At 45.5% G+C, this 27,834-nt stretch overlaps 1 protein-coding gene across 1 annotated transcript in view; it reads left to right on the plus strand.

The window, feature by feature from the left end:
- Nucleotides 1–27,834, plus strand: part of Arsg (arylsulfatase G) — an 86,747-nt gene that overhangs the window by 27,425 nt on the left and 31,488 nt on the right. Inside the window, exons 3-8 of the mRNA XM_028761239.1 lie at nucleotides 2,085–2,272; nucleotides 8,964–9,011; nucleotides 12,709–12,820; nucleotides 15,475–15,612; nucleotides 21,885–22,081; nucleotides 23,268–23,348. Coding sequence (XP_028617072.1) covers nucleotides 2,085–2,272; nucleotides 8,964–9,011; nucleotides 12,709–12,820; nucleotides 15,475–15,612; nucleotides 21,885–22,081; nucleotides 23,268–23,348 — 764 coding nt within the window. The remainder of the gene's footprint in view (nucleotides 1–2,084; nucleotides 2,273–8,963; nucleotides 9,012–12,708; nucleotides 12,821–15,474; nucleotides 15,613–21,884; nucleotides 22,082–23,267; nucleotides 23,349–27,834) is intronic.

Consider the following 27,834-nt stretch of genomic DNA (forward strand, 5'->3'; position numbering starts at 1 on the left):
TGTATGCATGTGTTGTGTTACATGTTGTATGCATGTGTTGTGTTGTTATGTGTTGTATGCATGTGTTGTGTTGTTGTATGGTGTATATATGTGTTATGTGTTGTATGCATGTGTTGTATTGTTATGTATTATATGCATGTGTTATGTTGTTATGTGCTGTATGCATGTGTTGTGTTGTTGTGTGTTGTATGCACATGTTGTGTTGTGTGTTGTATGCATGTGTTGTGTTGCTATGTGTTGTATGCATGTGTCGTGTTGTTGTGTGGTGTATACATGTGTTACGTATTATATGCATGTGTTGTGTTGTTAAGTGTTGTATGCATGTGTTGTGTTGTGTGGTATATACATGTGTTATGTGTTGTATGCATGGGTTGTGTTGTTATGTGTTGTATGCATGTGTTGTGTTGTTGTGTGGTATATACATGTGTTATGTGTTGTATGCATGTGTTATGTTGTTATGTGCTGTATGTATGTGTTGTTATGTGTTGTATGCATGTGTTGTTATGCTGAGTGCATGGGTGCTGGGAATTTGAGCTCATGAATCAAGCAGTTTACAGACTAAGCTTTCGTCCCAGCCCTGTTACTCATAGTTTTTGTAACTGTATTACTTTTTTAGATTAATTTTTAATTTTATTTTTCAGAGTTAATCTTTTTCCTCTTATAAAAACCTTTATGTGGTAGCCACAGCTGGAGCCGGGATCCCCTGAGTGGAGACTCTGGTGTGGGTTTTCACAAGATGATCAGTGAATTCCTGATAAGGAGGCTTGGTGAACACAGTCTCTTTCCAGAGGTAGGTAGCTGTAGGTCTTGGAGATGGCATCAAAGATGGCCTTGGCAAAGTTGCCCAGGGTGGCAGTGCAGCCCTGGCTGATGTGTAGCTGTCATCTTTACTGGCCATCATCAGTAGCTTCTTGGGCATAGGAGCAGAGACACTCATAAACATAATTAAAAATAAACAATAGTTGCTTCTTGTTCTTCTTGTTCTTCTTCCTCTTCCTGTTCTTCTTCTTGTTCTCCTCCTCCTTCCGATTCAGGAAAACACCCCTAGTGCCTCTGGGGGCAGGAATGAGAGGCACCAACACTGAGCCACAATGGCCTGTCACTTTGCATGGAGCAGTGTGGAACTTGCCAACCTTGTTTCCCCAATAGCTTCTCTGCATAGGGACGATGATGTCTGAGATGATGGCCCCTCGATGACAGTGGCTACCTCTTTGGAGCACATAACACCAAGACCAACATGACCATCCTTGAGGGATGCACCCAGGAAAAAGTCAGTAATCTCAGATTCCTTAATGGGCAGGGAGATTTCCTCCAGGGACTTGATCTTCATGTCCTTCACTAGGCGGCCCAGCTTGGTGATGGGGATCCACTCCTTGTTTTTGGTTTTACCTCAATGAGCCCCATGGCCTTGATCATGGCTACAGCCTTGACCGTTACCACAGCTCCTAAAAGTGATGCTGTATCCTCCATGAAAGCCACTGAGGCCCCCTAATCCTGGGCCCCCAGGTCCTCAAGACATTTCTACTGCACCATTCCAGCTGCTATTTGGTGTTTCCTGAAGAAGAAGTAACTTTTTAAAAAATTATATGTATGTGTGTCTAGGTAGGAGTAGTCACACATGGTGGTGCACAGAAGCCAGAGAACGGCATTGACACCTCCCCCCCCCACACACCCTGGGATTGGAGTTACAGGCTGCACAACATGGCTGCTGGGAACCGGACTCTGTTCCTCTGAAAGAGCAGTCTGTACTTTTCATCATGAAGTCGTATCTCCTGCATTTCTATTTCTATTTCTACCCATAGATGATTCTAAAGCAGCTCAAATATTGCTTTTGGGGGGTTCAAAAGCTCTCTGAAGTGAGTGACTTTGACATACAGAATCTGTAAGTTAAGATGGGCCCTGCCAATCTGAATTAACCTCAGACTATTTTCTTATTCCAGGCTTCATGTTCCTTGAGCACCACCGGGTGATTTTTCAAGCTTTTCTCAGGACTGTCTTTCTAGCTCCTGAGTGAGTCCCCGTTGCTTTTCAATTGGCTTCCTGTAGCCGGCCAGCTCCTGATCTAGTTACCCTTTTCCTTACAGATTTGTAGACTTCCACGCAGCTGCTTCTACCTGCTCCCCCTCCCGAGCCTCTCTGCTTACTGGACGGCTGGGTCTACGGAATGGAGTCACGCACAACTTTGCAGTCACTTCTGTAGGGGGGCTCCCACTCAACGAGACCACTTTGGCAGAGGTTCTGCGACAGGCTGGTTACGTCACTGCCATGATAGGTAATGTGCCCTGGGGAGCTGCTTCCAGGTCTCGGAGTATCTCAATGGCTTCTGCCTCTTCTGCTCACATCTGTGGTTTTTTTGTGGGTTTCTTGCTGGGCGTGGTAGTAATGCTCTCAGCTAGCTTTAAAGTAACTGGAAAGACCTGACTGACTCTGGCCCCAGAAACACTTGTAGTTCTTTTGTCCCATGATAATAAGCTTTGTGATAAGTGATTGTGTCCACTGAGTCAGATTATCCCAAAGATACCTCTGGGAACTTTTCCAGACTCTCTTCTGCTGTTGAGAACATGCTGGCTTCTGTTCTTGTGCTTGCGGCTGCAATGTCTCATTTTCAGGGTCCTCCGTTATAGTTAGGTTCAAGGAGGGAGAAGAGAGTAGGTGGCAGGCTCATGGACCCGCCCACTTCTACCAAGAAACAGAATCTCTTGTTTAAGATAAGTATCCTTCCTTCCCAAGAACTGGGCTTATATCTTACTGCCCAGAGATGGGTGGCCTGGCTCCTGGGTTGCAAAGAAGGCTGGGAAACTTGGGACCAGGTTGTAATCATTGACATGGCCTTGGGTGTGGTCATCTTGAACAAACTGACCATCTAGGCTAGGAGTGCATCAGGGATGGAACACCTACCTAGAATCCACAGCGCACTGGGTGCCATCTCTATGGACAAGTGACCACAACCCTGTCCCTACCCCACCATAAATGAGGGCATGGATATAGGATAGGAAGGCAGAAGTTCATCTCCTATTGCTCAACCGATTCTTTTCCTTCCTTCCTCCTTCCCTCCCTCCCTTCCTTCCTTTCTTCTGTTTTTTTTTCTTTTTTTTTAGATAGAGTCTCACGTGTTCCAAGATGGCCTCAAACTCATTATAGAGCTTTGAATGAATGACAGTGAACTTCTGATCCTCCTGCTTCCACCTCTCAGGTGCTGGAATTTTAGGTATGTGCCACCATGCCTGGCTTTATGTGGTCCTGAGCACGGAACCCAGGGCTTCACGTGTGCTAGGCAAGCACTGTACCAACTGCATCCCTAACCTTCTTTGTTTTTGAAACAGGGTCTTAATATGTAGCCCAGGCTAACCCCAAACATACAGTCCTGTTTGCAGCCTTAGAGTGCTGGGATTTCAGGCTTCTTTTGCATGTATATATTTTTAAGGTACCTCTTACTCAGCAAGCATCATGTTATAGTCACAAGGATGCATTCATTTACACAGGATCATTCTCTTATTGTAGAGCAAGAGAACTATGTCTAGCTAGAGCTGTGTCTACCTGGCTAGAACAGGTAGAGTCTGTACAGGATCTGACCCCAGCCTTCTCGAGACGCTGGGGCCTCACTGCCTTTCTTGTAGACTCTGAGACAACCCAGCAGTTCCTACAGCCTCCCCAGCTTAGTTACTTACAAAGAGCTCATTCCAGTGGGATTCCTGCATCTCTCTACCATAGCAAAATGGCAAGGGAGGACTTGTGACAGCAAGGGTCCCTGTGGAAGAGACACTGGTCTCTCGAGCCTTCCGTGTTAGCTTGGAGGATGTTGCTTTACTCAGACCATAAGGCTGGCATCTCTGGTGTTTCCATCCCAATACCGGGTGACATTCATTGTCTCAGAAGGAGAAGCCCCAGACACTGGAAAGAAGCGACCAATTAGGTGTGATTCTTCTTTCCCTCTAACTCCCAGTGCTGGCTAGTTTTACATTTAACTTGACACAAGCTGAAGTCAGCTGAAGGGAGGGAAACTCAGTTAAGAAAATGCCTCTGTAAGCTCCAGCTCTAAGGCATCTTCTTAATCAGCAATTGATGGAGGAAGGCCCAGCCCATGGTGGGTGGTGCCACTCCAGGGTTGATGGTTCTGAAAGCAGGGTGAGCCAGCCAGGAGGAGCAAGCTAATAAGCAGGACGTCTCCATGGCCTCTGCATCAGCTCCTGCCTCCAGGTTCCTGCCCAGTTTAAGCTCCTGTCCGGATTTCCTTAACTGATGAACAGTGATGTGGAAGTCTAAGCCAAATATACCCTTTCCTCCAAAAGTCGCTTTTGGTAACGGTATTTTATCATAGCAATAGTAACCCTAACTAAGATAATCACTCCTTTCCCCCCATACCCTGAAGTATAATTATGCCGACAACATCAGTTCCCAGAGGACACATGAAGCTCCCCTTGGGGGTTGCCAGTTAGATAGACCTATAAGATACATCTGTTCATCCCTGGAGTTAGGAACCTTATACAAGGCAGGGGTCTGGGCTTCTCTTCATCTGCTTTGATATTATGTTTTTTTTTCATTCATTTTTTTTGAGAGGAAAGAGTTTATTTCATCTAATATCTTACAGTACATTATGAATGGTAGTTAGGACAGGAAATCAAACATGAACTTGGAGGCAGGCACTGAAGAAGAAGTCATGAAGGAATAGAATTACTATCTTGTGCAGACTGATTTCTTATTCCAGCTGTTCAAGGATGACACTTTACAATAGTAAATCATCAGTCAAGAAAATACTTAGTGACCTTTGCCTACTAGACAATCTGATGAGACATTTTCTCAGCTGAAGTTTCCTTTTTCAGTTTGACTCCTGTTAGACTGTATTTGATAAAAAAAAAAACAAAACAAAGAAAGAACAAAAGAAAGAAAGGAAGAAAGAAAGGAAGGAAAGAAGAAAGGAAAGAAAGAATGAATGAAAGAGAAAGAAAGAAGAAAAGAAAGAAAGAAAGAAAGAAAGAAAGAAAGGAAGGAAGGAAGGAAGGAAGGAAGGAAGGAAGGAAGGAAGGAAGGAAGATCAAAGAACCAGCTCCTGGTTTTGTTGATTCTTTATATAGTTCTTTTTGTTTCTACTTGGTTGATTTCAGCCCTGAGTGTGATTATTTCCTGCCATCTACTCCTCTTGGGTGCATTTGCTTCTTTTTGTTTTAGAGCTTTCAGGTATGCTGTTAAGCTGACAGTGTATGCTCTCTCCAGTTTTTTGTTTTTTTGTTTTTTGTTTGTTTGTTTGTTTTTTTGGTTTTTTTGGAGGCACTTAGAGCTATGAGTTTTCCTTTTAGCACTGCTTTCATTGTGTCCCATAAGTTTGGGTATGTTGTGCCTTCTTCATTTTCATTAAATTTTAAAAGGTCTTTAATTTATTTCTTCCTTCCTTCCTTCCTTCCTTCCTTCCTTCCTTCCTTCCTTCCTTCCTTCCTTTCTTTCTTTCTTTCTTTCTTTCTTTCTTTCTTTCTTCCTTTCTCTCTTTCTTTCTTCCTTGACCAGGTTATCATTGAATAGTGTGTTGTTCAGCTTCCATGTGTGTGTGGGCTTTCTGTTGTTTTTGTTGTTATTGAAGACCAGCCTTAGACCATGGTGATCTGATAGGATGCATAGGATTATTTCAATCTTCTTGTATCTGTTGAGGCTGGTTTTGTGACCAATTATATGGTCAATTTTGGAGAAGGTACCATGAGGTGCTGAGAAGGTATATTCTTTTGTTTTAGGATGAAATGTTTTATAGATATCTGTTAAATCAATTCGGTCCATCACTTCTGTTAGTTTTACTGTATCTCTGTTTAATTTCTGTTTCCATGATCTGTTCATTGATGAGAATGGGGTGTTGAAGTCCCCCACTATTATTGTATGTGGTGCAATGTGTGTTTTGAACTTTAGTAAAGTTTCTTTTATGTATGTAGGTGCCCTTGCATTTGGAGAAAAGATGTTCAGAATTGAGAATTCTTCTTGGTAGATTTTTCCTTTGGTGAGTATGAAGTGTCCTTCCTTATCTTTTTTTGATAACTTTTGGTTGAGAGTCTATTTTATTCACTATAAAAATGGCCACTCCAGCTTGTTTCTCGGGACAATTTGCTAGAACATTATTTTTCCAGCCCGTTTACTCTGAGGTAGTGTCTGTCTTTGTCACTGAGGTGTGTTTCCTGTATGCAGCAAAATACTGGGTCCTGTTTATGTATCCAGTCTGTTAGTCTATGTCTTTTTATTGGGGAATTGAGTCCATTGATGTTAAGAGATATTAAGGAGTAGTGATTGTTGCTTCCTGTTATTTTTGTTGTTAGAGGTGGAATTATGTTTTTGTGGCTATCTTCTTATAGGTTTGTTGAAAGAAGATTACTTTCTTGCTTTTCCTAAGGTGTGGTTTCCCTCCTTGTGTTGGAGTTTTCTATCTATTATCCTTTGTAGGGCTGGACTTGTGGAAAGATATTGTGTAAATTTTGTTTTGTCATGGAATATCTTGGTTTTTCCATCTATGGTAATTGAGAGTTTTGCTGGGTATAGTAGCCTGGGCTGGCATTTGTGTTCTCTTAGGGTCTGTATGACATATGCCCAGGATCATCTAGCTTTCATAGTTTCTGGTGAGAAGTCTGGTGTAATTCTGATAGGTCTGCCTTTATATGATACTTGACCTTTTTCCCCTTACTGCTTTTAATATTCTTTCTTTGTTTTGTGTATTTGGTGTTTTGACTATTATGTGACAGGAGGAATTTCTTTTCTGGTCCCGTCTATTTGGAGTTCTATAGGCTTCTTGTATGTTCATGAGAATTTCTTTCTTTAGGTTAGGGAAGTTTTCTTCTATAATTTTGTTGAAGATATTTACTGGCCCTTTAAGTTGGGAATCTTCACTCTCATCTATACCTATTATTCTTAGGTTTGGTCTTCTTATTGTGTCCTGGATTTCCTGGATGTTTTGGGTTAGAAACTTTTTGCATTTTCTTTTACTGTTGTGTCAATGTTTTCTATAGTATCTTCTGTACCTGAGATTCTCTTGTCTATCTCTTGTATTCTGTTGATGATGCTTGCATCTATGACTTCTGATCTCTTTTAGGTTTTCTATCTCCAGGGTTGTCTCCCTTTGTGATTTCTTTATTGATTCTATTTCCATTTTTAGATCTTGGATAGTTTTGTTCAATTCCTTCACCTGTTTGGTTATATTTTTCTGTAATTCTTTAAGGGAATTTTGTGTTTCTTCTTTAAGGGCTTCTACTTGTTTACCTGTGTCCTCCTGTATTTCTTTAAGGGAGTTATTTATGTCTTTCTTAAAGTCCTCTATCATCATCATCATGAGATGTGACTTTAAATCAGAGTCTTGCTTTTCTGGTGTGTTGGGGTATCCAGGACTCCCTGTGGTGGAAGACCTGGGTTCTGATGATGCCAAGTAGCCTTGGCTTCTGTTGCTTATGTTCTTGCCCTTGCCTCTCGCCACCTGGTTATCTTTGGTGTTAGCTGGTCTTGCTGTCTCTGACTGTGGCTTGTCCCTCCTGCTAGCCTGTGTGTCAATACTCCTGGAAAACCAGTTCTTTCCAGGAGGAATTTGGGTATGGAGAGCTGTGACACAGGACCAGGTCTGGGGTATAAATGGGAACCGAAAGGATCCTGTCCCTGACTTTTCCTTGGTTCCTGTGTCCTGATGACTCTGGGCTAGTACCTCTTGGGCCAGGAATTTGAGCATAAGTGGTGGTGTTACCTGTGCTCACAGGTTTGCCAGCACTCCTGGGAGACCAGCTCTCCCATGGCAGTAGTTGGGTATGGAGCACTGTGTCACTAGGATCAGCTCCAGGCACTGTGATTTCCCTCAATTGTTTTTTTTTTGTTTGTTTTGTTTTGTTTTGTTTTTGATTGTTTTGTTTTTGAGGCAGAGTCTCACAATGATGCAATCCTGACTGGCCTTGAACTCACTACATAGACCAGGCTGACCTGAACTTATAGAGATCCATCCCTCTGTCTCCTCCTGAGTGCTTATTTCTTTAAAACTTGCTTTTCAGATCCACAGACTAAAGCTGGGCATGGTGGTACATGGCCATAAGTCTAGCTCTCAGGAGGTTAATAAAGGAGGTCTTGAATCTGGGGCCAGCCTGAGCTACATAGTAAAACCTTTTCTTAAATGAAACAGCTTGCAGTTGCAAGAAGGGGACAATGATTTCTGTACTGAAGTGAATCTAGGTTCACTAATTTACTTTTTTTGCTCTGTGTGCTTTTTTAAAAGGTAGTTTCTTGTATTTTTATTAAGGCCATATCAAACAGTTTACTTAGTCACACCCTGTATCTGCTTGCCAGCATCCCTCCTTTAGTTAGAGGTACCACGGTCAGATCTTTGGATTGATGATGTATCGCTGGCTCCCTTGCCTTGGCAGCAGTTTCCTGGGATCCGGTCCTCAGAGCAAACGATCAGATCAGAGGTTCTCACGTTGTCAGAGCTCTGCCCCGCATCACCCAATTATCCACCCAGAACGAAGGCATTGGCGGAGCAGGATCTGCAGGTGGCTGAGTTTCTCATTTGCTGCTCTGCAGGTGTCTCAGTGTGGGAGTTACTGGGGAAGCGTCCTCTCCCCATCTCTGCAAACTACTGACAACATTACCCAGAGAGGAAGATGCTGAGACCAGGCATTTCTGAGACCATGCAGGGTGGGGACCTGCACCCATCCTCATCTCTGCAGGACCGTAACAGAGGCTCGGCTGGGCAGCGTCCCTGAGCTGCTGGGAAGAGGGGCCATTCCCAGCTATCTTTCCCGTGTGGTCCTGAGTCATACAGTCCTTGCTTGTCTTCTGTCTCCCTGTAGGTTTCCTTGGGGTCCCAGAGAGCAGAGCTCGGCAAGCACAGGGCCTTGGCAGCTTCCCTTTGTCTTCACAGAAGGGTGGAGCTAATGGGAACTGACTGTGTGATCCGCTTCTCTGAGGGTTTATATGCTCCCACAGGGACCCCTCTAAATGCCCCTCTCTCTCTTTTTCCACAGGCAAGTGGCATCTTGGGCATCATGGCGCTTATCACCCCAATTTCCGTGGTAAGAAAGAATTCTTTTGGAGTTTGTTCCCTAGGAAACAGAAAATAAGGATCTCTGTGTTAAAGAAGGCTACGCATTTGAAACCATTGTAGCCCTGGGATAGTCTACGTTAGGACATCTTTACTTCCAAAGTCAATTAGGTACATGTGGGATACCAGTGTCCCCATCCTCACATCTCTCTTTCTAGAACCTTCCCTGGTCCCCTACTTGCTGCCTGTCAGCCTGAAGACTAGTCCACTGTGGGTCTGTCTTAGTTAGGATTTTATTGCTGTAAAGAGACGCCATGACCGTGGCAACACTTATAAGGACAACATTCATTGGGGCTGGCTTACTGTTTCAGAGGTTCAGTCCATTATCATCATGGCAGGAAGCATGGCTGAGTGAGTGCAGGCAGACTTGATGCTGGAGAAGGAGCTGAGAGTTCTATATCTTCATCCAGAGGCAGCAGGAGACTGTGTACCACACTGGAGTAGCTTGAGCATAGGAGACCTTAAAGCCCGCTCCACACATGCCATGACACGATTCCTCCAGGAAGGCCATACCTCCTCAAAGTGCCTATGGACCTCTGGAGACCAATTCAAACCACCACAGGATGTCCATTTCCTTCCATCTTCCAGTTCTTGGTACCTCAGGGAACATTCTACGAAGTCCCGAAGGCACGGGTAGAGAGAAGTGAGAACCTGTGTTGTGGACCTAGAGAGAGGCAACTGTCTCCTGGCCGCCTCCTGCAGCCTTGGAGAAGAAGACCAAGACCAGGCTGTCAAAGTGATGTTCTCAAAGTAATCACTCAGAGTTCGCCCTCTCTGAATGTCAGATTTGCTAAAAGACGAGTCTTTTTTTTTTTTTTTTTTACAACTTGTGGTTTGTGCCTCTGCCCCTTCCCTGACCCTTATGGGAGCCCACACTCTGTCCCTTAGAGGCTGTTTGCCGTGTCAGCAAATGCAGCCCTTGGTCCTACAGACACCCGTCTGTCTTCTCTTGCCACTTTATACACAAATAGGTGGCCTTTCCCTTTAGTGTGATTCTCTGACTATTCTGCAGGCTTCTCTGTCACCTTTCCCCAGTATCTGTAACCATGGCACAGGCCTGCATTGTGCCTCAAGAATCCCTTTAGAGGAACACAGAGGGTAGAAGGTGAAACTGTGCCATTTAAAAAAGGCCAGGGGAGGACCTGAACACCAAACCTGTCCACCACCAACACCACCAACACCACCGCTGCCGCCACCGCCACCACCACCACCAACAACAAATCTCTCCAGAACGTGTGTTCCTGTCTCAGCCTTCAGGCCTCGCTTCACATATGAGGGACTGGATTAAATCTGTTGATGGCATTTTGATTGATGTTCCTGGAGTCCCTGGGTTGAGAGGCATACTGAGACTGAGCCCTGCTTAGAAGAGGGTCCAGGATGGTTTGTGAGTCTGACCCAGGACTGGGAAGTAGGAAAAAAGATCTACATATTTGCTACCTTTGCCCCAGATAGTGCTGGAAACCTTCTTGCTTGGACACTATGGGGTTTCTTGGCTTCCGCTTTCTGTCATCTCCTGTGCTTTGTACTCTGCCCATGTACACTATCTGGGTTCCCATGAACCCGTCTTCCTTACAAACCCAGCATAGAGCACGTCAAACAATCACAGATTCCTCATATGCATCTACACTCACCTGCTACTTCTGGTTATTTCAGAGACCAGGGCTGAGACCGGTAAACACTGAGACTTCTCACAAGCTCTGGGTCTGAGAATAGCTGATGTCTAAACTAGGAGTCAGCATACAGCATGGGCCAAATCCTACATGCTAAGAGTTTCTGTAAATACAGTTTTTTTATTGGAGAACAACCATGTTCATCTTGGCAATAAAATCGGAAATATTTACTCATCTTGACAATAGGTGAAGTCACAATTCAGGGCTCTCTCATTTACCTGTGAGGCATTCAGATCTGTTTGTACAAACAAAGTTGGCATGGAGCGATCAGGTTTTCTTCAGTACTGGTAACATTTACCAGCCATTCTATACTGGTCTGGTTGCCTTTCTGCTGTTGCAGAATACACCATGGCCATAAGGAACTTAAAGAGAAAAGAGTTTATTTGGCTTATACTTCCAGATCATAGTTCAAACATTGAAGGAAGTCAGAGTAGGAATTTGAAACAGAAACTATAGACGAATTCTGCTTGCTGGCTCTCTCGCAGACCTACTTTTAGCTAGCTTTCTTATATAGTCCGGGACTACCTGCCTAGGGAATGGTGCTGCCCACAGTGGGCTGAGTCTTTCTACATCAATGAAGAAACAAGACAGCTGCCCACGGACGTGCACAAGCTAATCTGATCTGAGAAATTCCTTAATTGAAACCTCCCCCTTTCAGGCCACTCTAAGCCTCAAGTTGACAGTTAAAGCTCACTGGGACATACAGCGCCTACTGGTGAGTGGGAGCTAATGTTCCAACTTAAGGAATGCAGTGCTGAAAGAGAAGGTCTTGTCATTTATGCTGACAGAGAATCTGAAGAACAGATTCATCTTTACCTGCTGAGCCGTCTCACTGGCCCCATAAAGCTTCTTTGAAGGCAGAATTTTGGTTCCTTAAACTGTCATGTAGGCAGTGGATTTATTTCGTCTCATCAGGTACTTCCCAAGGAGTGGGGCATTTTATAGGAAACCGCATTAGGACTGTGCTTAGCAGTATCTATGCAGTTTCATTGGTGAGACAGAGAAAGCAATTCCGAGCAAGGCCACTGGGGTTGCAGGGTATGAGTCTCACGAGTAACGGGAGGCAGCTGGTTTAGGATTGGAAGTGTGCAGATAAAGGAGGCAAGGGGCAGATGCAGGGGCTGAAGAGGTAACCTTCCTTGCTGCTTGCTGGGCCCAGTTAAGAACTTGAGTTGTGGAAGAGCAGGCTGAGGGGGACTGCCAGAAAGGGATTTGGATCCCAGCGCTCACATTCTTCCTTCCTTCTGTTCCACCTCCCAAACCCAAATCCCCTCAGTGCTTAGAGCCCACTGCATCTGGGAACAACTTCCTCCTCTGATCTCCTGTCTCCGTTATGCTGGGATTGTAGGCTTACAGCGTCATGCCTGGCTCATCCACTTCTCTTGGCTTAACATACCTTACTTTCTTTGTTAAAAAATGATATATGTACTTTAATTTTGTGTGTAGACACACACACACACACGCTCACACACATTGTGCTGTGGGATGCATATGGAGGTCAGAGGAAAACTTTTGGGGCTCATTCCTTCCAACACAGAGTTCTGGAGATTGAGCTCAAATCATTAGTCTTTTGGGGAAGCACCGTTCGCTGCTGAGCCGTCTCACTGGTCCCATAAAGAAAGCTTCTTCGAAGGCAGAATTTTGGTTCCTTAAACTGTCATGTAGGCAGTGGATTTATTTCGTCTCATCGGATACTTCCCACATGTATTCATAACTTCGTGGAGGATGCGAGATGGTCAGAAACCCTTGATACTTCCTCCTGTTCTAGGTTAACTCCCACCACGAAGCATTGCACAAAGCTAGTCCTACGGGCAGGGCCCAGCAATGTGATTTTCTTTGCATACTTCAAAGGGATATTAATCAAATCCTCTTTTAATTACACACTCTGGAGTACCACAATATTAAATCACAGGAAATTAAATTTTCATCATGAGCGTGAGAGGGCAGGCATGCTGAGCAGTGGTGAGTGGGGGTGCTAACCGATGGCCTGTCTTCTAGGCTTCGATTACTACTTTGGAATCCCATACAGCAATGATATGGGCTGTACCGACTCCCCGGGCTTCAACTACCCACCTTGTCCAGCATGTCCGCAGAGTGATGGCCTATGGAGGTAAGACTGTCCGGTGCATTGGCTATGGGCTTTAAGTTGAAGTGGAGACCCGAGTTCTTCTAGAATAAGTGAATGAGATAGGGGTGAAGACTCAAGATAGCATACAAGATAGAGACTATATCCAGGGAAAAGGTTTTCATTTATATCCTAAGGCAAAGATGGGAACTACAATTTTTATCCATTGGAATTTTCCAGAATGACTGAATTGTTTAGCTCACCTGGGGAGAGATTTGTGCCTGCCAAGGTCTTACACAGATGCCACTTCCCTCCTCCTCTGCCTGCTGGCTTTGTTCCTGGAGTACTAGCTAGCTATTTGCCAGGCCCGGCCGGACATAGGGCATACAGAGAGAGAGAGAGAGAGAGAGAGAGAGAGAGAGAGAGAGAGAGACAGAGACAGAGAGAGAGACAGAGAGAGAAGAGAGAGAGAGAGACAGAGAGAGAGAGAGAGACAGAGAGAGACAGAGACAGAGACAGAGAGACACACAGAGAGAGACACACAGAGAGAGACAGAGACACAAGAGAGAGACAGAGAAAGAGGGAGAAAGAGAGACACAGAGTCAGAGAGGAAGGGAGAGAGTTGCTAAGCCTTCCTGAGGCAACAAATTAGCCCAGTCTCTAAGCTCCTCTCTCTCAGAGCCTCTGCTGTGGTTGTTCCTAAGGCCGCAGGTGTCTGAACTGCTTAGGGAAGGTCTCAGCTGACTCATTAATAACATAATAGATAATATAATAATGGTCGTTGGTTGAGAGGTTGTTACATTCAGGGCCCATCCCACCCTTAACCTGTAATCCATAGGACCAATTTGCCTTGCCTAGGTCACAGTAGAGATGGCAGGAGACAAGAATCCAGATTACAGTCTGAATCTTTAAGTCCAGGGCTCATGTCCTGCAAGTTTGCTTCTTAGAGTGTGGGTGTTGGACCAGCATTGTCACTGTCATCACCTGCGTGCATGTCAGACACACAGAACTCCCTCTCAGGTCTGCACTTAACAAGATGACAGGTGACAATATGAAAGACTGGGGCATGTCTTGCTGCCTTTCTTACACAGCGGTGTATGGCCTACCATGTGGCCATGTCACAGGCTGAACTATCTCAAGCAATGTCTCCGTCTCTCCCCCTAAATCCCTCTCTTCCTCATCCACCTGTATCACAAACAAACAGAACCAAAGGCATTGGCTTGTTGGCTTAGACTCTAAATGACAGTGGAATTCCACCAAGGCAGTACAAGGCTAAACATTCCCACAAAATATGGAATATTCAAACCAACATCATAAGGTTATGGGTTTTTTTGGTTAATATCTATTTTATTTTTATGTGACTATGTGTGCATCTATGTATAGGTTTGTGCATGTGAGAGCAGGTACCCAGAGAGGCCAGCAGGGGGCATCAGATCCCCAGAGCTGGAATGACAGGTGGTTTCACGTCATCTCTTTTGGGTATTGGGAACTGAACTTGGCTCCTCTGTAAGAGCAGCGACTGCTGAGCCATCTCTTCAGCTTCCATGTTTTTCTTTTTAAAATAAAAATGTGTTTGGCAATGATTTCCCCAGGTCGACCTTATCCCCTACGTTTCTACAACAGGGTATGGTATGCATTTGGTGTGGTGGAGTTTCTGATTATCCCCAGCCCATCTCTAACTGTCCTCGGGAGGACAGATATGACACTGCACACTTCTTACCCTTTCACCCAGTTCTTGGTGGTGACCAGGACAGAGAGCTGCTTTCTGTCCTCCCAGAATTCCCGGTAAGGGGCACAGGTGACCCCATGCTAGACAAGTGGAGACCTCCGAGGCTGAAAATAACTCACTCAAGGCCATGTCCAGAGGAGAAGGTGTGCAACCGTGAATGGCTGCCTATCAGATTCTCTTCAACCTTAGGACCCAAGGTAGAATTTGTTTTCGCCAGGAATTGCTATCCTTCTGACTTCTTCTTCTTCTTCTTCTTCTTCTTCTTCTTCTTCTTCTTCTTCTTCTTTTTTAAACTGAGTGTCACCTAGTTTCTTCTCGTGCTTTCTAAACATAATTTAAAAATTAAAACTACCAGGGGCTGGAGAAATGACTCAATGGTTAAGAGCACTGACTGCTCTTCCAGAAGTCCTGAGTTAAATTCCCAGCAACCACATGGTGGCTCATGACCATCTGTAATGGGATCCGATGCCCTCTTCTGGTGTGTCTGAAGACAGCTACAGTGTACTCATAAATAAATAAAACCTTTTAAAAAAATAGAAAAAGTTAAAAAGAAAAAAATTAAAACTACCATCTTATACATTCTATCTGCTTACTAGATTCTCCCTTCACATGAAATCCTGTCATGGACTTAGGACAGTACCCACAGTACCCACTGTTGCTCATTCTAGACTGAGTCTTCACTGAGGCTGGACAGTGGAGAAAGTCAGCGAGGAGAGTGTTTGCTGGTAGACTACTGAACTGGTCGCACCTGTTCATACCTCAGTGTCTCTCCCTGCAAGATGGGAACTATAACGTCCCAGGCTCGTAAGCATCTCACCAAGTTTTGCAGGCTCATCCAAGGAACACCAGCGTCTATTCAAAGGGAGCAAAAAAGCAAACGGCTGATCCACTAAATCCTCTGGGACCCCCTACGTAGTGCTTTGTATCTATGCATGTCGCTGCACTAAAGCCTTCTGTGTTTTCCACTCAGGAGCCCTGAGAGGGACTGTTCCACAGACGTGGCCCTTCCTCTCTATGAAAACCTGAACATCGTGGAGCAGCCAGTGAACCTGAGCAACCTTGCACAGAAGTATGCAGAAAAGGCAGTGGGATTCATCGAGCAGGCGAGGTAAGGAGTACAGGGCCCCATCCCTATCCCCGAGTCCACACTCGCCGAGGCCTCCTGAGCTGTCAGGGCCGAGGCAGAGTTTTATGATTTACCAGGTATTCATACTTGTCTTCCAATGCTAGTAACATTGGAAAATGGTCCTGGATTAGAAGTTCCTCAAGTACGTTCTTGGCCTTCCTGAGGCCTTTGACTATCCTGCTTTGGCTAGCACCATGGTCGTGGGCACTTTTTCTTTTCCTACTAAGAGTATAAGTTCCTTGGGGGATACACCTGCCCACTGCATTCTGGGTACTCAGAGTACTTGTTAGTAGGGGGTATGAGTTCCTTGTTGCTGCTATAACAAACAGCCACCAAAGTGGTGGCTAAAACCAGCAGTAACCATAGTAACGAGTTTTCCCTCAGATCTGGATGCTAGATGCCTGAAGCCAGTCTTAAAGGGCCAGAATCAAAGGGTGAGTAGGGCTCGTTCTTTCCGGACTCTCCAGAAATAACTGTTTCTTGTTTCTTTGAGGTTCCAATAGCTTCTGCTTTTCCTTGATTTATGGCCGCATCCTTCTGATCTGTACTTCTGTTGATCCCTTGCATAGTCAGATACCCTTGCCCCTCCCCCTTATAGACAGCGTCTCATAGTCCAGGCTGTGCAACTCCTGATCTCCCAAGTGTTGGAATGTGCCACCACACCCAGGCTTCTTTTAAGGACACTTATTAGTGATTAATAGTGAACCAAGAGCCAGATAGGGTGACACAATTCAGCACTCAGGAGGCAGAGTTCATGGCCAACCAAGGGTGGGGGAGGGGTGATGGGAAGAAGTTGGGGGAAGGTCAACCAGGAAGTCTGAAGAAGGTGATCTCATCTCGAGATCTTTGACACAATCATACCTGTAAACTCCCCTTTGCCATGGAAGGTAAGGCCCCCTGATTCCAGGGACTAGACTTCAGCTATGTTTGAGGGTTGTTAGCCAGTTTCCCACGCAGGACTCCAAATACACACATCTACAGGGCACACAATGCGGGATGAAGAGATAGTTGAGCGGTTGAAAGCATTGTCTTCGATTCCAGTGGGTCCAGGTTTAGTTCCTAGCACCCAGGTCACAATCATCTGTAGCTCTAGTTCCAGATCTGATTTTTCTGCTCTCCAAGGGCACACATGTGGCACATAAACATACACAGGCAGAATACCCACGCACATAACATAAAATCCAAAGAAAACACTTTAAAAAGTGGAAAGCAGGCCCCATCTGTAGTGAGCAGTCACTACTTAGCTACAGTGTTTGATAATGGGTGAGCCTGGAATTCGAGCCTCAGGTATCAGATCTTTCCAGTTTGGGGGAGAGACAGGAAACAGTCTTTAAATGTTAGAAAGAGTTCATCTTTCTCCCAAGGTCTCAAACTCCTCAAGGACAGAGGAACACTTCTCTTAGGTCCACAGCCACAGCTTAAGTAAGAGAACAAATGTGCTGTGTGTCTGCCTGCCCATGCAGAGTTAAAATGGTGTCATCTCTGGAAAGCTGAGCAGACCAACTCCTGACTGTGCAGGAGGATCCTTCAGCCTTGCTCAGCCATGGTGGACTTTTCTAGAGACACCATCAAGGAGGGCAGATATGGCAGGTGGGCTAGACAACTCAGTTGTCTGTGTGTGCCCTGTAGAATACATCTCATTGCTTCAAATCTCAGAGCAACATCCCAGGATGTTAGAGTTGCATCTGAACAATTCCCCCAGACATCTGAGAAACACTGCCGATGGTTCTTCCTCAGATTGCTGATAAAGACAGAGCAAAGCTTTCCTGATCTGGAAGGTTGAGCATCTCCCAGCTCCCTACAGCTTTGAAATGGTTCTAGTTTCCTTTGCCCTGTGACAAGCAGATGCTTCATAGTTGGCGAGGGCAGTTTCCTGTTGTTTTACAGAGTCTCAGCCTTCGAAGCAGGAGGGATGACAGCTGGCTAGGGCTGAGGGCTGTATAATGCTTGCTTTGCAGGGGTGTTGGAGCCTGGGCATCCATCAGTTAAGGAATGCATTGAAAGACAAATCAACTGATATTCTCTTCATATCAAAGAAAAAAACAGCGGAGATTGGCCATTTCCCTAAAGTATTGAGTCATTGGCTTTTAAACTTTACAGAAGGCAATCATAGGGCATACAGGTTTCTTTAAGATTTGACCCGCCAATTCATCCATGGCCTTCCTCACTGTGTAGTACAAAAGTCTCTCAGACCTGCCCACATCTGTGCTGGCTAGTTTTATGTCAGCTTGACACCACCTAAAGTCATCCCAGAGGAGGAAACCTCAATAAAGAAAACTCCTCCGTAAGATTTGGCTGAAGACATCCTTAAGAGTATTTTCTGATTAGTGATTGATGGGAGAGGGCCAGGCCCGTTGTGGGTGGTGCCATGCCTGAGCTGGTGGTCCTGGGTTCTATAACAAAGCTGCCTGAGCAAGCCAGTAAGCAGTACTTCTTCATGGTCTCTGCAGGAGCTCCTGCCTCCAGGTTCCTGTCCTGCTTGAAGTCCTGTCCTGACTTCCTTCAGTTATGGACAGTGCTGTGGAAGTATAAGCCAAACAAACCCTTTCTTCCCCAACTTACAGATAGATAGGATTTGATATATTCTAACACCAGTCACATGCAAGGGGGTTTGTCTGCAGTGACATAGGTACTTCACAAAGCAGAATGTCCAGGATGGAGTTGTGGGTAAGGAGGGTGTAGCAGGATGGCTCCATCAATAGATGTTGACAACAACAGTAATTGTAACTGTGACAATTATCTGCCTTCCACTTGGAACTACCAGAACATGTGACTTTTTAAGGCATCTGGCAAAGGTCTTAACAGGAGGGGAACAGGCAGAAAGTGGCATGTGTAGCAGGATACTTATTCTGCTACATTGTATCCGCAGTGGAGCTCAGTGATTAGGCAGTAGAAGGGGAAGTGGAGCTGGGAGAGAAAGAGAGGAAGGAGGAGAAGGAGGCTATCAGCCATGGAGAATCACGGATGGGCTGAAAGCTGTTCTTGGTAGCAACTTCTATCAAAAGGTTTGAGTTTGGGTAACACTCTAATTGTGTGGGCATCTTGTTGATTGAGCAGTTCTAAATATATAGATCCTTTAGAGAATCATTAAGCTTTAAGAGTCTCGTTTCTACTGGGTACTGCAAGGATGGCAGGTATTGTCTAGGGTTCAGCAGAGCTTTGTGGGTGCAGTGTGGGGGATTGGCAGAGCCATTGCCCCCACACTGGCACCTTGCGTGTACCAGGGCCTGCGCATCTAGCTAGCTGGAGCCCCGGTCAGAGCTGAGGAGCAGCGGGAACATGGTGGCTGCCCGGGAACAAGGCAGACTGGGTGCTGTTTTCTAAATATCACCCCAACAGGCATGGGCTCTGAAAACATGTTGCCAACCATCCCTGTGTTGCTTCCTGGGAATAGAGCATAGAGAGGCCGGCAAGTAAGGGTGGGTCAGTTAGGCAGAAGAATAGATGTTGACTCAGTGTGTTCAAAACCAGAGTCAATACTCAGGATGTTGTGACTGTATATCTATGTCCCTTACACTTCACAAGTTGATACCGTAGCCCTAAGTCATACAAGACGTATTCAACTTTATGATACAAGTTGTCATTTACAAAGTGCACAATCAAGTTTTGAAGGACAGTGGGAGGGGATATGGTAGCACAAGCCTGTGACCTCAGCATTCCATTCATGGGGCCAATGCAGGAGGAGCTTGAATTCAAGGTAGCTGGGACATCATAGCAGACACACAGACACGCACATGTACACACACACACACACACACATGCACACACATGCATACACACACACACACACACACACACACACACACATATCTTATGTTTTAAGTAAGTTTATGGTCGGTAACATTTGTCAATACATTTGTCAATACCGTTCGTGCATGTGGCCTAATAGGGCAGGGGTTGGGCACACCTTTTCCTAGTGGGATAGTATTAGGACTTGGGAACCTTTGGAAGGTGTTTAGGTCTAGGTGGGGTCAGGAGGATGGAGCCCCCATGATTGGACTAATGTTCTTATCTGGTGAGAATAAGACCAGTTTCTCTCTCTGTTGAGGGTAAAAGGTGGGAGGTAGAGTCTAAGGATGGAGACACTGAAGTTCCCAGGTGCTAAGACTGGGAAGATAAAGATTTGCTTGGGTTCACCCAAGCTGTGGTATTTTTGTCGAAGCAGCCTGAGTTAAGACATGGGCATCATTCAGAACGGGGTCCTGATGGCATGTAGATGAAAACTGGACCTTCAAGAGCTGGAACCTAGGTTTATTTTTTATTATTTGTTCTCTTTCCCTTGATTTGCAATGTGCAAATTAGCCACTACCTTCATCAGGAGAAAATGGGTCTTCAAAGGGAACCTAGAACCCTGGTCTGCTGGTGCTGGGTGGTATCTGGGGTGGGAAGGTAGAGAGGGAACCTCATCACGGTAAGGGTGAGTAGGGTGAGGAGTAACCCACTGAGCCATCTCTCCAGCCCCACCTCAAGACATTTTTACAACAGCCCCATATACACATATACACAATAGGTACACAAGCCAAACATGTACCCATAATAAATCATAAAGAGATCATTTTCAAACAACTCTGTGGCATGCATGAAGAAGAAGTAAATCCTCTGTGACATATGCAGTACAGAGTGACAGAAGCAAGTTTAGTTAGCATTTTAGAACTGATTGGGAAGTCTGTCCCGATGTTGACCCAAATTCATCAAGTGATTTAAAAAAATCAAAAGGAACTCAAGTCAGCAATTCAAAAAGCTTTCACACAAACTTATTTTTATTGTGTATATTTGCCTGCATGTATTTTGCCATGCACGGACAGTGCCTGTGGAGACCAGAAGAGGCTGTCAGGGTCCAGTGGGATGTGGTGGTGGTAGTGGTATTGGAGGTTAAACTTCAGGCCTTATTGTACATCAGGCAAGAATATTACCCCTAAATCACATTCCCAGTACATTTTTTTTCCTTTTCCTTTTGAGACAGGGCCTCACTAAGTTTTGTAGGCCGGTCTTGATCTCACTATGTAGCTCGGTCAGGGTTTGAACTTGTGACCTTTCTACCCCAGTTTCCCACGTAGCTGAGATTACAGGCCTGCCCCTGTGAAACCAGGGAGACTTTGCATGGCCACGCCAGCTCCCTCAAGCTTTTCATTCTGAACTTGCCAGAGGAATCAAGTTTAGTGTAGAACAGAACCTTGATCTAAATGTCTGTCCCCTGTGGTCACATGTTCCATGTAGCTTTTGCTATCCTGCCTAAACTCCGGGAATATGGTGTGCTACTAGCCCCTGCCCAGAGAATATTGGACCCTTCACTGAAAAACACAGACACACACAGTTGTTCAATGTCAGTGTACCTTATTGGTTCAACTGCTGGGTGCTTCCAATCTACCTCACCTAGTGTGTCCTTCCCAGAACTCCCAGCTCAGCACCCTAAATCTGCACTCAACTTCAGTTGCTCAGTCACCTTCAGTATCAGCTCAACATCCCCAACCTCCCGCCTGTAGAAGTGGCCTGTGGTCACTTCACCCAAGAGCCTGCATGGCCGGTTGGCTTTTTTCTCTCTGAAGCATGGCTGACTCTCTTCTCTCTCTCTCTCTCTCTCTCTCTCTCTCTCTCTCTCTCTCTCTCTCTCTCTCTCTCTCTCTCTGTCCTGCATCTCCTGCTTGCCCGTAGGGGACCTGGAAGTTCTGACTATTCCTTCTGCCCTGCAATTAGCCTGTGGCATCTTTACAGCTAGATCAAGAACCAACTGGGAAACAGGACCTTAGCATCAGAACCATCCCTACACCCACATCGATCCTAGGATTGTTTGTGGCTATATCTCCAGGAATTAACATGGTGGTCTGGATGCTTGGACTCTGAAGTGAAGCACAGAGCACAGGCTTTGCTCTAGGCAGGCTTAGAGTTTAAATCCAGGCTGTTTGTTTCTAGTAGAATAACCTGAAGGAAGTCCTTAAATCCCTCGAAGTTTCTGATTCAATGCCTGAAAGGAGAAACTGGGTTTATCCTAAGGATAGATTTAGACACTAGTCCTATGTCATACCTCTTACTATTACAAAATACTAGCCATCATTATGGTGCACTACTTTTCTAACCAGGTAGCCACACCATTTCTGCATTTTCTTAGAATTAGATAAATGAATTATTCATGACCCTGAGGGCCAGTCCTGTGGAGGGGTGGTAGTGGGGTTTCTCTAAGGTTGGGAAGGACTGCCAAGGCCCTGGACAAAACCAGCCTCCTGCAGAGAGGCTCTGAGTTTTCCCATTTATTCCAGCACCAGTGGAAGACCCTTCCTGCTCTACATGGGCCTAGCCCACATGCATGTGCCTTTGTCTGCGACTCCACCATTGGCACACCCACAGAACCAAAAGCTGTACCATGCAAATCTCTGGGAGATGGACAGTCTGGTAGGGCAGATCAAGGACAAAGTTGACCACGTGGCAAAAGAAAACACACTCCTCTGGTTTACAGGTAAGGTAGAAATAGCCAGTTGATCTGGTTGGGATCTAAAATATAGCCATACAAGGGTCTTTGGAGAGCAGTGTCCAGTCATGTGACATCTTTACCAGGGAAGGGGCTCACTGTGAACTTGAGGCCCTGATGATATTCATTTGCTGAGTGCTGAGCATGTTCATATTGTCTGTTGGGTTCTACAAGCCTGCGTCACAAGAAAGACTTGTGCTTACTAAGCACATACTTTGCTGGCCCCACAGGTGTTGGCTAGGACCCCAGCAACTATTCACTCTTCTTGTTAAAGAGTGGCTTTGCCATTGTGAACTTGTGTAGTCCTTTACTATCTCCTCCCTGGTCCCATTGATTGTGGTTGCTACTGGTCATATCTTTAGTCAGGTGGCCCCAGAAGACCTGAATTAATTGTCCATTTAAAGGGCTCACATGTAGCCAGGTATGGTAGGTGCATAATACTTTTTAGAATTCTAGCACTTCAGAGTCTAAGGCATAATGTCCAGTTCAAGGCCAGGGTGGGCATTATAGTAAATTCAAGGCTACTCTGTGCTATATATAGCAAGACTCTGTCTCAGAAAAATCCAAAAGGGTGTGTGTGTGTGTGTGTGTGTGTGTGTGTGTGTGTGTTGGTGGGGGTCATTCCATAGATATTTTGTGCCTTGGGTTTCTATGTAGCAGAGTGGCAGCTACTTTGGATTAAGTTGAAACCTGGTTTTGAATATATGCTACTGGGAGAGTTGAATCTACTCCACCAATACTGTGAGGTTGAAAGATGTTGGATGTGGATCTCGGTGTATCAAGGATGCTCAGTGATAGCTGCTGGGCTGAGGCTAATCACAGCAATGGCTTGCTAAACCTAGGTAAGTGGGACGTGAGAGCAGAGGTTAAGGATGGAGCTCACCGGGTCAAGGCAAGCTCCCCCTCTCTCTTAGAGCCTAGTAGAGATGGGCTCACTGAGTTTTAACTGAGTAGGGTTATGTAAACCCAGCACTTGGGAAGCAAAGGAAGGGGAGTCCATGGCTCTGCCATGCACTGACATTCATGTCTTCAAGGAATTCTTTACATGTAGAGAGTCATGGTTGTCTTTCTGTCTGAGGCCTGCTGTGCACAGGGTTATGACCAGAGAAGGAGTCAGAAGAGTTTTCTCTCAGAAACCCACTAACCATCTCCTGTCTCTTTTTCTGGTTTCCAGGAGACAACGGCCCATGGGCTCAGAAGTGTGAGCTGGCAGGCAGTGTGGGTCCCTTCACTGGATTGTGGCAAACCCATCAAGGTATCAGAGAACCTCATTCAGTGTGATTAGATCCCACTTGGGAAGCTGAGTGCTGGCTGTGTATGGGGTTTTGTCTAGGGGACAGCTGTCTTGCTTGGATCCTGACTTTCAGGACACTGTTATGAAGCAGGAACATAGTGGCTCATCAGCCACCAACTCTCAGAGAAGAAACAAGTTGGCACAGAGAGATTATGGTCCATCTCTTTCTGTCTTTTCTCTCTCTACTCTTTCCTCAAAGGACCAGGCTTTGTCTTGACAAACCAGTCCATAAACCTTCTAGTCCATATGCTTTGTCTTAATTCATTTGTGTGGCTGTGTCTTCTTTCTCTGTCCCTGCACTTCCTCCCCCAACCCCCTCTGTTCAACCATTAGTTCATATTATCCGTTCAAAAATATTTAGTGCACATTTCCATAATGTTGGGGTTTGGTGCTACTGTTATTTTGTTTGACAGGGTCTCAATATGTGGCCTTGGCTGGCCTAGGACTTACTATGTAGATCAGGCCACCTTCGAATTCACAGAGATCCTCCTTCCCCAGCTCTGGAGTGCTGGGGTTAGTGGTGTTTGCCAGCTTTCCTGAGCCTTTGCAAGGCTATTATATATACTACCTTATAACAATGGAAGGTAACAGCAATGACTTCACCTACAGATGGAAAGAGGATCCCAAAGAAATGGAGTCACTTGTCCAAGGTCATACAGTTGATGAGAAGATGCCAGGTTGGCCTCTGTATTCAAAGTTGGTGCTGTCTCCACACACCCAACAGCCTCCTATGGCCATTACTGGCTCCGTGTAAACATACTTGAGCCTGAAACTCAGTTCCCATCTGCTCTGGAAATGTTTCCAACAAGGAAGGAGCTTACCTTCCGAGGGAGCGGCCACACTGGGGACAGTCTGGTGTGTGGATCAAAGCTTTGAAAAGTTCCATACGCCTCGTGATGCACGGCTTCCTCCTGGAAGCATCTGTTTTAGGGAACTCAGTAGCCAAGGGCACAGAGCGTGTCCACGATGCTCATTGCAGTGGGTCAGAGAATTAGCTGGACACAGTTCAAGTACTCAGCGAGGGGAGTGTTTAAAGGAGTTATATCCATTTAGAGGAACCTCCAAAGAAACAGGAAGCAGATGCACATTGATTGATTTGGAAGTATTTACATTAAATATTTTTTGAGCGATTGAGAGAAACTATAAAATAATATGCAAAGCATATGCCTGTAACCACTTTGTGCAAAGTATAGCTTTATTACATAAAAGTAAGCTTATGTCTTCTCAGAAAAATCTTGAACGAGGTCTCACAACTACAGGAAATTAGCAGTGATTCCTCTGAGTTTAAGAGGGAGTTTACGTGTGATTCATAATCTTTCCCTCCTGTGATGAACTGTTACTGTTTCATAAAAAAAAAAAAGAAAAGAAAAACAGGGGAATTGGAGGTGTTAGCTCAGGGTTAGAGTGCTTGCTCAGCAATGCGAGTTTGGTATACAGCGCTGAAAAATCACCATTCAAGCTGTGTTGGTATGGAGTGAAATGGGGCTGTAGCCCAGTCTCCAGAGTGCTTGTCTAGTGTGTAGCTCCATCAGTAGGGTACTTGCCTAGCATGAGCTCAGTTAGTAGGGTGCTTGCCCAGCGTGTAGCTCAGTCTTTTGTTCAATTTCCAGCATCACAGAAACCAAGTGTGGTGGTGTATGCCTGTAATCTCAGTAACCAGAAGGTGGAGGCAGAAGGATCAGAAGTTTATGGTCACCCTTAACCCTATATAGTAAGTTTGAGGCCAGCTGGAATACATGTGACATTGTCTCAAAACAACAATAAAAACGAAACAAGCCCAGTTCTGCCCTTTCTGCCCTTCTTTCCTTGACTGAGCATTTGCTTAGCACCTGCTAGTTCCTGTTCCACCTACTTATTGAGCATCTGTTATGTGTCAGGAGCAGTACTTCTCCCCCAGAGATACAAAGACTAACAAAGCCTCTGACCTGAAGGAATCCAGACCTGTAATAGCACTCCTCAGGGTGGGTTCAGTAGACACGACAAAATCCTGTGGAGATCTTGCTTAAAATAAAGTTTCAACCTAAGAGGTTAACAATTGATGATGGCAGTTTTGCATTTCTGTGGCACTTCTGGACAATGCTGATTTCACTGGCCACTTTGAGAACCATCACCTTAGAACACTGTTGTCTATGGTACCTGAACCTATAATTTATATCTCTGGACCCATGGATCCCTGAGTTGGGCATTGTGGTACAGTGCTTATAATTTTAGCACTCAGGACACTGAGGCAGGAGGATTGCCACTAGATGGACGTCAGCCTGGGCTCCATAGTGAGTTCAAAGCCAGCCTGAGATATATAAGGAAACTGTCTCAAAAAGCCAAACAAAAAAACATTGTTCCCTGGGTTGCTACCTATGTGAATTCTTCACAGGAAAATGGATCCCAGTAGTGTCTGTGTGTGCTGATGTGTGTGTGTGTGTGTGTGTGTGTGCATGCATGCGTCTGGGTATGTGCCTATGACACGTGTGTATGCTTATGTGTATTCTTGTGTGTGTGATCATGTGTGTGTGTGTCTGGGTATGTGCCTATGACATGTGTGTATGTTTATGTGTATGCTTGTGTGTGTATGTGATCATGTGTGTGTGTATCTGGGTATGTACCTATGACACGTGTGTATGCTTGTGTGTGTATGTGTGTGTGATCATGTGTGTGTATGTCTGGGTATGTGCCTATGACACGTGTGTATGCTTGTGTGTGTGATCATGTGTGTGTGTGTCTGGGTATGTGCCTACAATACATGTTTGTACATAATATACATAAGCTTGTGTGTAAGCTTATGTATGTGTGTGTGATCATGTGTGTGTGTCCGATGTGCCTATGACACGTGTGTATGCTCGTGTCTGTGTGTGTCTGCTATGAAGCCCTAGCCACCTTGAATTCGAGCTTCTCCTGCATTCACCCCATGAACTCTGAGGTTATAGGCATGTGCTACCATATCCAATAAGCTAAGAGGCAGAATTGGGATCTTCAACATTCAAAGGTCGGGAGAGAACTTGAAATCTATATCCCTACTCACTTTCTGGTAGGAAGTAGAGGCTGAGGAGGTCTGCTGCAGGCCAGCTTGTGATGGAAGAGGGTCAAGTGATCTGGGTTTGTTCCACAGCCCATGTGACTGTGGTTGCTCCCACCTTTCAAAACCTGATCATTGCTTAGCTGTCTGGAAAATCTCGTGCTGTTTCTTTGAACTACTTGGTTGTCAAGGAAAACATCATTAGCCTCCCCCTCTCCAATCATTCTAAACCAGTAGGGGGAGGGGTGGAGAGATAAAGAGGCCTGTTGGCTTGGGAGCTTCCCTTGGGCTTGAATCTTAACTATGTGACAGGGATGGGAAAACTTTGTTCTTCCATGTTGGGAGGTGATAGACCCTCTTCATTCCGTGAGTGGAATCAGATGGAAGCTTTGCACAGGCACCCAGTGTGGTGTGTGTGACTCCTACCAGGGACTCCTTGAGACTCAGTTTCTTTATTTATAGCAGAAACAACCTGGGCATCCCTCTCTGAATGGAGGCTGGAACAAGTCCTCGGAAAGAATTTCCTACAGAACTACGTATGAGACAAAAGATGCATGGATGACCTCAGATTGTCCCGTGACCTTGTCTCAGGAAACTGCTCAGAGCTGGCCTCAGCTACCTTCTTGTTACACTGTTTTGGGGAAGGCTTTCTGATAGATTTTATGACTTGTGGTATCTGCTTGCGAGCACAACACTTGGATTGGTGAGGGCATCAGAGCTGGGTGCCATTCTCTTGGCTTTAGAGTCTCAAAGTGAAACTCACCTGAAAAATATGTCAGAGTACCTCTCCCCACACGAAACTCCACTGCTGCCTATGATTCCACAGACTGCACCGCTGCAGGAGATTAACACTGGAAAGCCTGACGGAAGGCTTCCTGCAGCTGGAACAGAGCTGTGAGTGATGAGCTGGGTCCCTCTGGACCACCTGCACCTCCTGACCTAGGTTTCTGTCCTAGGAAGCCATCCCCCTCCACTCCCGCTGTGAGGCCAGTCTCAATAGCCCACGAAGGGAAGACAATGTTTTCACTACAGAGTGGGACAAACAGTCCTGAGAGCCTTGCTTCTCTCTCCCCAAGCCAGCTTGCTGCGTCAGACCACGTGCTACCTTCCCCTGTTCCCAGGGCCCCCCTCCTCATCTTCCCTTTCTTTCTTGGCTAGTCCATCCAGCTCAGCTGATCCGATGAGGCAGCGTCTCCTGGAGTCATCTTTTCACCCTGTGCTAGAGTGAGGATGCTCTACTTGGCAGGGTTCCTGCCATCTTCGGATGAGGAGAAATTGAACAGGGTGTGCGTGTGCGAGTGTGTGTGTGTGTGTGTGTGTGTGTGTGTGTGTGTGTTAGAGAGAGAGAGAGATAGACACAGAGAGAATGTGCATGAGAGAGAATGTGTATGAGAGAGAGAGAGAGAGAGAGAGAGAGAGAGAGAGAGAGAGAGAGAG

The sequence above is a fragment of the Grammomys surdaster genome, unplaced genomic scaffold, assembly GCF_004785775.1.
Source record: "Grammomys surdaster isolate TR1022 unplaced genomic scaffold, NIH_TR_1.0 126906, whole genome shotgun sequence".
Classification (NCBI taxonomy): domain Eukaryota; kingdom Metazoa; phylum Chordata; class Mammalia; order Rodentia; family Muridae; genus Grammomys; species Grammomys surdaster.